At 36.3% G+C, this 10,600-nt stretch overlaps 1 protein-coding gene across 12 annotated transcripts in view; it reads right to left on the reverse strand.

The window, feature by feature from the left end:
- The window catches only part of LOC110908699, a 35,024-nt gene extending 25,140 nt beyond the window's left edge, over positions 1-9,884 (reverse strand). Inside the window, exons 1-5 of one of the 12 annotated variants that reach the window (XM_022153668.2) lie at positions 7,874-8,209; positions 7,660-7,777; positions 6,973-7,023; positions 6,383-6,499; positions 4,596-4,655 (exon numbers count right to left, since the gene is read on the reverse strand). In XM_022153668.2, the coding sequence (XP_022009360.1) occupies positions 4,596-4,655; positions 6,383-6,460 (138 nt within the window). In that variant the 5' untranslated portion in view covers positions 6,461-6,499; positions 6,973-7,023; positions 7,660-7,777; positions 7,874-8,209. The other 11 variants (XM_022153670.2, XM_022153669.2, XM_022153671.2 and 8 more) reach the window with 11 other exon arrangements.
- Between the last annotated feature and the right edge of the window lie 716 nt (positions 9,885-10,600).

Genomic DNA, 10,600 nt, shown 5'->3' on the forward strand with positions numbered 1-10,600 from the left:
ACAATTATAGATATGTATGATTATGTACATTTATGTAATAATAATTACATTTATGTAATAATAATTGCACATTATTGTTTTATGTTGTTTTTGCCAATGCAGTTGTTGTATCTTAACAACACTAAGGTGTTGTTTGTTTTTTAAGAGGTGCAATATCTGTAGTCTGCGGACCACATCTGCTGACATCTGTAGAAGAAGAGGTGGATCAAATCTCTGCAGTCTGCAAGAAGAAGGTTGTTTGTTTTTTAACGTATGTAGACATCTAAAAAACAGGTGAAAGGTAGTGTACAGACGGTAGTGATGGTTGGTGGTGGCCGTGCTGGTCTGTGGTGGTGGACGGTGGTAGTGGCAGGTGGACATGGACGGTGGGTGGTGGTGGATGGTGGCTGTGGTAGACGGTGGTGGTGGTGATGGACGGCGGTGGTGGTGGTGATGGACGGTAGTGGGTAGTGGACGGTGGAGGTGGTGGTGATGGATGGCGGTGGGTGGTGGACGGTGGTGGTGCATGGTGGCACTTAACCCTTTGCAGACCTTAGAATATCTTAGAAGTTGTTGGGCCAAGTCTGCACCAATAAGAGCTCGTGCAGACGTTTTTTAATGAAGCTTCTTCGGAAAAACAAACAGTTTGCAGATGGCAATGTTTGCGCGTGGTCTGCGCGGCGCAGACAGAAGAGGTTGCGCAGATCTTTTTTAGAAAAACAAACACCACCTAACTGTCAACAAACTGTACAATAAAAAAACAAATATTGGAACCTAAGAGGTTAACTATAAGACAATAGAAGGAAATAAAGAATGGCAGGTTCAGGTAGGGGGAGCTTAGAGAGTTGCACGAAGGTGAGGTTGTATGTTCAAAGGCGAATATATATTGTAAGAGATTTATGAATGAAGCTCATCACTTTGCCAGCAACAAAAAGAAGAAATAGATGTGCAAATTCTAATTGTTTGTTTATTTTGTTTTGTTTGGTATTAAACTTTTGATTAGCATGCAAGTGTTTTGGTGAAAAAGTTTCAAGCATGAATTGAATTGATGGTTGATGTTTTTTTGGTGTAAATATATATTAATAAATCGATGGTTATGCCAATTGTTTTGTTTATGAATCGCTAAACAACAAATGGAACAACCTCTGTGCTATTTGATCGGCGTACTCGTTAAAACACCAAATCACGTGGACACTGCCATGAGACGACGCTGTTGCCGCTGGAGCAGGTGGATGGGCTGCCGATCTTCATCGTCCACCACTCATCTTTGTCATCCTCCGCACCTAGGCCTCTATTTGTAATCTTCTCCTACTTTTTTATTGGTTCATGGCTTGGATTATAAGAAGTTAAACTTGGTAAAATATTGTATATTGATTGTAATTACATAGGAGAAACATATGATCTATATATAGACTAGGGTAACAACATTAGGGCCGGCTATAACAATCATAGGGTCGGGCTTATACAAGGAATATATATCGTCTAATACTCCCCCTCAAGCTAAGGCTGGGACCGGACTTTTAGCTTGGATTTCAAGAAAAGGAAATGATCCGTTGATAGAGGTTTTGTGAAAACATCAGCAATCTGGTCATGTGTGGAACTAAACTGCACAGATAACTTCTTTTTGGCAATTTTCTCACGAACAAAATGGAAGTCCACTTCTACATGTTTGGTTCTGGCATGGAAAACTGGATTGGCAGAAAGATAGGCAGCACCCAAATTATCACACCATAAAATCAGAGGTATCTTCATAGGAACACGAAGTTCAGCCAACAATGTTTCAAGCCAAGTCAATTCAGCGACTGTATTTGCCAAAGCCTTGTATTCTGCTTCAGTAGATGACCGAGAGACAGTCTTTTGCTTTCTAGCTGATAAGATTCATCCCCAAATAGATTGCATATCCTCCGTGGATCGACGGTCATCTAGACAACCAGCCCAGTCTGCATCAGAAAATGCTGTTAATTTATGGGCATTAGCATAAGCATGCAGGACAGAAGAGGAAATGCAGGATATGAGAAGACCATGATCAGCCGTCCCATGCAAGTATCGTAAAATTCGTGTAACAGCAGACCAGTGATTTTCAGTGGGAGAGTGCATGAACTGACAGACTTTGTTGACGGCATAAGTGATTTCAGGCCGAGATAGGGTAACATACTGTAATGCTCCAACCATCTGCCTATACTTAACTCGATCAGTAAACGGGGGGCTATCACCAAGAGAAAGTGTAAACACTGGTGGCACATGCTGAATGAACCGGCTTAGAATGTGATAAGTTCGCACGAGCAAGTAATTTAGCAATGTATTTCTTCTGAGAAAGGAGGGCATCAGACCCGGCGCATACGACTTTAATCCCCAAAAAATAAGATAGGATTGATTCATGTTTTCAGTTTAAGAGAGAGTGAGAGATAGAGATGAACAAAAGAAAGATGTAAGATGAATAAGAGAGTGAGAAAATTAGGGAATTTTGTTTAAAACTAATAACTACCATTATTAAGTTTATATGTGTAATTACAATCTTACCATTTTTATCTAAAAAGTAAATCAATGGCTAGGATTAGTTCACTAGGTTCACAAGCAAGGGTGGTGTTCACTAGGTTCACAAGCAAGGGTGGTGTTCACAAATGAACCTAACCCTATACACACATAGTTCAAACTCCTAAAATGTGTAAAATGTCTATAGAGGTATTGTGTTTTAAATTTTAGGCATGGTGTTTTATATTTTCTTTTGGCATGGTTTTACATATAAAAACACAACACGTAGCAATTTAAAACACAATGAAATGTATTTTATGCATAAAAATTAAAACACAACGCAAAGAAAGTTAAATACAGTGTTTTAAATTTCATACCTAGAATACATTTTATTATTACATATGATATTTTTCTATACAATACAATGCTAAAGGAATCTAAAACATAATACCTAAAATTTAAAACGCAATGCTTACATTTACTTATCACTTTTTAAGAGTTTTGGCTCAAAATTGAATATTTTTTGTTTTCATAATACCTAAAATTGATTTTTTTTAGTTTAAAACACAATGCAAAAAAGAATCTAAAACATAATACCTATTGATTTTTTTTAGTTTAAAACACAATGCAAAAAAGAATCTAAAACATAATACCTAAAATTGAATTTCTTTTAAAGTAGTCAGCGCTTTTTTTTGTTTTTTTTTTTCTTCTTTTTAACTCAAAATGGTTGAAATATGCATATTACTTTCCCTATTTTTTAGAAAAAAAAAGTTTGTTACATATGGTTTTTAGAAGGAATATCGGATTTTAATAATCCCAACTATTCGCCGTTGTCCACCAACAGTCCCAACTTAAAAAATAACGACTGGCAGTCTCAACTATTAACATATTGGCCTCCAGTGGAACCTGACTAACAGAACCCTAACGTCGTTAGTCTCTGGTCGCCGGAAAAACATTTTTGGCTATAAAAAGGTTCCTAAAGGTCCGATCTAAGGTTACAAAGAAGTTTGGGATGAAAATGTTGAGTTTTCTTGCAAAAAAGCTGTGTTATCCGGTAAAAAAGAAGTTTTCTGGTAAAAAAAAGTTTTCCGGCAAAAAAGGAGTTCTCCGGTGACCTCAATAATTGGGGTTTTTACTAGAAAAAGGTTCCTAAAGGTCCGTAATAAGGATACAAAGAGGTTTGGGACGAAAATCTGGCCAAAAAGTTTTTTCGACGACTGGAGACTAATGGTGTTAGAGTTCTGTTAGTCAAGGTCCATTGGAGGCCAATATGTTAATAGTTGGGACTGTCAGTGGTTATTTTTGAAGTTGGGACTGTTGGCGGCCAACGGCGAATAGTTGAGATTATTAAAATCTAATATTCCTTTTTACAAAGGTTCTCTAAGTTTTCTCAACTAAAGTGGGTTTTCTTTATATCATTTCCCTATATACATACATACATACATGCATGCATACATAAACGTAAAACACTAAAACCTATATAATATTAATAGTAAAATCAAGTGTCAATATTTTATATTAGAAACACGATCTAATCATAAGCCATGAAATCTTCCTCCGAGTTGGGATGGTTGAACGTGAGTTGCAGAGTCGTCGATCGGATTTAGGGTTGATGTGTTGTGCGATTGGAGTTGGCGATCGGATTTAGGGTTGACGAGTTGTCGATTAGATGAGTGTTGTGCGATTGGAATTGGATTAAGGGTGTACGGATTCTTCCATTTTATGGTTTTGGACATTGGGTAGGCCAACAATTTTAAAGGGGACTGGGCTTTGAGCAGTATAAATACTAAAATGGGCCAACAATCCTAAAGCTATAAAATCAGTGAGATAACCGATATTAAGGAAGCAAAATATCGACGATATATCGGTCAATATCACAGATAATATCGGTACAAATATTCTAACCGATATCTTGTACCGATATTGTACCAGATAACCGAATGATCAATATACCGGCGATATTAACTGCATAGCATACCAATTGTAGTTAAGAGGATATATAAATTCTCTTATACAAAACGTGTGTTCATACATTCGATTGATTTGTAAATAAAGAGATAATATGGCCTCTTGTTTTCTAGTTTAGTTGAGTAGTTTACAAGTTTTGTATATTTCAAGGTAGGATTAATTGAACGCAGTAGTACCTGTCTGTCGTCTGTAAGTGATAGTGGCTGCCTCCATGGATGATTCAAATTAGATTTATACTGCATAAACAAGTGTGGTTTTAAATATACTTTTGATTCAACTGTAAACGATTCCATAAATGATAAACACATTGACATAAGTACCGTGCACATAAAAGTGTGTTCGCAATAACAAGTCAATAAACGATTCCATAAATGATAAACACATTGACATAAGTACCGTGCACATAAAAGTCATGTGTTGGCAATAACAAGTCACCAAAAGGTGGAGGCATCGTTGATTAAAAAGAGATTATGAATTTTGAACTCTTAATCCTCTAACAATATGAACCCCTTAGAATTGTTCAAAGTAGTTTGGATGATTAATACTTTCAACGGGCTACGGCCGCATTTGCTAAATGTTCTTTCTATTGCACGTCAAGGAGATTTGTTTGATCAAAAAGAATTTATATACTAGTATTTATGTAAGAAAAGAAAAGAAAAACAGGATTAGATTAGGAAGGAAACAGGAAAAAAAATATATATATATACTTTGAACAGGCATAACAGCCCACTACTACTTCATTCATTTTAATGATAAAAGTTGTGTTTAATAAAAAATTAATTTATAAGTTAATTTGAAAATCCATTAATTTCAAGGCCGGTTTTTTTTTTAATTTAGCTAATTTATCATAAAAGTTAAAACGGAAATTTTCACTTAAAATCCAGTAGCAGACTTTGAACGAAAACTCATTGGGGTCGGGCTCTCAAAATCAAAATCCGTGGGGACCGGACTCTAAAAATTAACACTACGAGCAGAAAAATCGATGAGGGCCGAGGGATGCTTTGCCGGTGCTTAAATCAACCCAACTTTAATTGATGAAACAGGGTGTGCAGCCCCATTCAAGAATAGCATTCCATGTGAGTCCAAGTTTTGGTTTCAAATTTGGGGTGTACACCTTGATCTCTTTACTGAATTGATGAAAGGCATTCACAGACGTGGACGCACGCGCACACGTCCACTCCCTCCAATTTCAGGCTTTTGGAGAGTGGGCAAACTAACTCTCACTAGACCACTAAGCCATGGATGTATTTGAAATTATGTAAAGTATTGTATATTAAATGGTCACACCAAGCAAATGATATTTTAAAGGTGGAACATATTCAACCTTTAAAAGTATTACTATCATAACTATTGAGATTTGAAACGATCTAGAACATTTTTAATGGTGGTTAAAGTATAAAATCTAAACCCGCCACATCATTGCAAATTTAATTTTTATTCGACACTAAACTATTACAAACCTTCACATTCACTAAGCCAAACCTGACCACACCAAACCGGACAACCAAAGTCAAAGTCCTCCAACAGTGGTGTGAGTTTGGAACTGAAGTTTGGATTCCAAACTTGATACTGTTGGAGATGTTCTTACTTCAACCCACCCTCATCTCCCTATGAAAAAATGGGCGTTCATCAAACGCCGAATCTTACTTCCTAACTGTGACTGGATCAAGGATCCTCGAGTATCATGTCCAATATATAAAAGAAACAATAATTATAACATCAATCTTATTAAAAAATAATTAGCGTATAAATAAGGCTTGTTGTAGAAATATATAGAGAGATAGAGTGGGATGGTGGTCCATTGGCAAAGTCAAAGCCAACACTTTGGGAGGAGGACTTCTTGGGTTCAAGTCCCATAGACAACATGGAATAAAAATAAAAGAACTTTGTCATTCAAAAAAAGAGGGGGATATGTGAATATTAACGTCCATAAATAAAGGCGAGTGTGTGTGTTGAAATATACCTCTTTCTGATATGGTGCCGAAATAGGTATACCGAAAACTATTTTGTTTCGATATTGCTGCCTAGTCGGCAGTCCCATTTCTTGTCTAACAAAACTCCAAAGTTAATCCGATAAAACCTATACAATAAGAAACAAAACCACACAACGAATTTGTGAGAGATATCTGGCGGTGTGGCGGCGCTATGATGGAGAGGTTAACAGATCGTGGATTGGTGTAAAGTCATATAACATAGCTAGAAAAGGGCCTATTATACACTCTCACATTCTCATGGATTCATACAAATTGTAGTTAAGAGGATATATAAATTCTTTTATACAGAACATGCATTCAAAAAATGTACAGCTTTGACCGGTCTGTATATAAAGAGATAACATAGCCTCTTGTTTTCTTGTTTAAGTAGTTTACAAGTTTTGTAAATATTAAGGTATTAAGTAGTTTACAAGTTTTGTAAATTTTAAGGTATGAGGGCAGTAGTACCTGTCTGTCGTTTGTAAATAAAGAGATAATATGGCCTCTTGTTTTCTAGTTTAGTTGAGTAGTTTACAAGTTTTGTATATTTCAAGGTAGGATTAATTGAACGCAGTAGTACCTGTCTGTTGTCTGTAAGTGGTATTGGCTCCGTCTGAATTATTGTCGTGTCCTGCATAAGCAAGTATGGTTTTATATATACTTTTGATTCAATTATAAGAGATTCCATAAATGATAAACACATTGACATAAGTACCGTGCACATAAAAGTCATGTGTTGGCAATAACAAGTCACCAAAAGGTGGAGGCATCGTTGATTAAAAAGAGATTATGAATTTTGAACTCTTAATCTTCTAACAATATGAGCCCCTTAAGAATTGTTCAAAGTAGTTTGGGCTACGACCGCATTTGCTAAATGTTCTTTCTATTGCACATCAAGGAGTTTTGTTTGATCAAAGATAATTTATATACAAGTATTTATGTAAGAAATTAAAATAGAAACAGGGTTTCATTAGAGAGGAAACAGGAAAAAAAAAACATATACTTTGAATTAGAGCCGGCAATCACAACCCAAACCATCATTTACGGGTAGGTTTGGGTTATTTTTTTTCTACCTTCGGGTTCATTTGGGTATAGCAAAAGTAAAGGACGGGTCAACCTGGACATCCAACAATTTCTTGATTTGAAAAAAGCGGGTCAAAATGGTTTTTTAGCATGTGACCAACGGGTCAGAACGGGTCTTAGCAGTTAATGAACAACGGGTTCTTCATCATCCATATTGAAGATTGATGAGTTAAACATGCTATACCACGTGTATACTAAGCCTCCTTCATCTACGCCTTAGTCGTCGACCCCGCAGCCTTTATCTACCGCTGTCGTCCATTTGCCACCGTCCATCACCTTCGTTCACCGCCGTCGTCCACCGCCTTTAATTTTGATGAGGCAAAAAAGTCACAAAATCGATTCTCACATTTTTTTGAACGAATCGCCAACAAAAATTAACATATAAAAAGGATTCTCACAGTATTTTTTGGTTCTTCACACAAGTTGTTTGTGAGTCACAGAGATTGTTAAGAAGGAGTCTGAGTAGAGAAAAATGAGGGTAATTGAAAATATAGGATAGGATGTGTGATAAAGACTATTAGAAATATACGTGGCAAGTATGTAACCATACAACTTGCTTCTCTCAATGAATTTAGCTTTTTTGACTTTTTGGTTACTTAGAAATGCTAATCTTTTCGTATTTTATGTTAAATTTTATTTCAATTTTCTTATATTAAATCAGATATGAACCAACACACTTGCACACATACATATTTTTTAATGAACCGTTTGACCCGAAACCCGTTCCGACCCGAAACCCGTTCTGACCCGAACTCGTTCCGACCCGAACCCATTTTGACCCGAACCAAAACAACCCGTTTTTTAATTGACCCGTTTTGACCCGAACCCATTTTGACTCATGACCCGACCCAACCCGACCCGTTTGCCAGGTCTACTTTGAATAGGCAGAACAGCCCACTACTACAGTTATTTTAGTGAAAAAAGTTGTGTTTAATAAAAAATTAGAGTTAAATGCCATTTTAGTCCATGTGGTTTGGTCTATTTTGCCAGTTTAGTTCAAAGATTTCATTTTTCGCCCCTGGGTCCAAAAAGGTTTCACCGTTGCCATTTTAGTCCACCGGGTTAACTTCACATATTTTTTCTGTTAACAACAAGAGCAATTCGGTCATTTTATATGTAATTCTGTTAGCTAGAAGGGCAATTCGACCCATATAAAATGACCGAATTGTCCTTCTCGTTAACGGAAAAATGGATGAAGTTAACCAAGTGGACTAAAATGGCAACGGTGAAACCTTTTTGGACCCATAGACGAAAAATGAAACATTTAGACTAAACTGACAAAATGACCCAAACCATAGGGACTAAAATGGCACTTAACTCAAAATATTATTTGAAAGTAAATTCGAAAATCCATTAATTTCAAGGCCTTTTTTTGTGTTAAATTAGGCAATTTATCATAAAAGTTAAAAGGGTAATTTATTTAAAACTAAAATGGACCCAAATTTAATTGATGAAACAGGGTGTGCAGCTGCCTCATTCAAGAACAGCGTTTCATGTAGTTTTGGTTTCAAATTTGGTGTGTACTCTTCGATCTCCTTAGGCTGGACGGTATGGGGACCGTCCAGCAAAGCCGTCCCTCCGTCGCTGTCCCCCTCTCCATTTCATGCCCTTCGTCGCCGTTCCTCCATCGTCGCCAACGTCGGGGTCTCGAGTCTCGACGGCAAAGACGCCCCCCCCCCCCCCTCTCACACATCTATACGTACAATTGTATATATAAATTAGGTTCATCCTCCATTTTTTAGCTCCATTCTCACACCCGATCTACGTAGCACTTACGTGGCGAATCATCCTCTAAGGATGGGACCATCACCATACCGCATAGCCTTAATAACCAATCTAAACCTTTACATCACACCACACATAATAAAAAGTCATGTGTTTGGCACACCAAACCGACCGGACAAGCAAAGTCAAAGTCCTCTAACGGTGATGTGGGTTTGGATCTGAAGTTTTGATTCCAAACTTGGAAGCTTTTGGAGATGCTCTTACTTCAACCCACCCTCATCTCGCTAGGCGTTCAATCATTATTTCTAACTATGACTGGATCATCAAGAATCCTCAAGTATCATATAAAGAAACAATAATAATTATAACATCAATCAATCTTATTCAAAAACTATCAGCAGCGTATAAATAAATAAATAAATAAATAAATGCGAGTTGAATACTTGTGTGTGTTGAAAAATATCAAATGTCGATACGCTCCCGTATAAGGTTCACCTGCAAATATTGCCTCCGCCTCCTCTGACTGACCACTTCTCCTCTAACAAAACCCCAAAGTTAATCTAATAAAACTTTAACAATAAGAACACAAAACCACACAACAACGAATCTGTGAGAGAAATCCAGTGCTCTGGGCGCTCTGATGAAGAGGTTAGTGGGTTGGTGGGTATGGTCATACGCGGTGATTACCTTTATTATATTTAAATTTTATGATGAAGAGGAGACCATGGTCATACGCGGTGACTACCTTTATTATATTTAAATTTTATGATGAAGATGCTAGTGGGTTACGTGCCGGGAAGGTCAAGGTAAAAGTCACATGCTATGATTTTTTTTTTTCTTTTTTTTGACGATGGTCATACGCGGTGATTACCTTTATTATATTTAACTAGACTATAACCCCGTGTATTATACGAGTTAAATAAACATAACTTTATATATTATGGGTTAACTTTGTAGATTAGTAACTAAGTTTTAAAAGTGTTCCAGTTAGGTCACTCAAGTTTTAAAAGTGTTTCAATCAAATCACTCAACATTTATTTTTCATTAAAATTAAGGGTTTTTTCCATCTATTTCATAGGTAATTGTGGTGATATGGATTTTTATTTCGTTTTTCCCTTTTATTTGATGCTAACTCGAGTGACGTGGATTGTAACTTGTTTTTTTTTAATTTTTAATATAATTAAAGTTTTTTATAATTTTTAATGTAATTAAAGTTTTTTATTTTTAATAAATATAATTTCATATATTAAAATAATCCGAGCCCAACATCTTATGCTCCATTTTTTTTCTTGACACGTGGAAAAAAAGACATGGCTTGATTTGAATGTTAAGTTATCTAATTGGGACAAGAACGATACAAATTACCTATTTAGAACACTTTTAAAACTTGGTTACTATTC

Source organism: Helianthus annuus, chromosome 14, assembly GCF_002127325.2.
Source record: "Helianthus annuus cultivar XRQ/B chromosome 14, HanXRQr2.0-SUNRISE, whole genome shotgun sequence".
Lineage (NCBI taxonomy): Eukaryota > Viridiplantae > Streptophyta > Magnoliopsida > Asterales > Asteraceae > Helianthus > Helianthus annuus.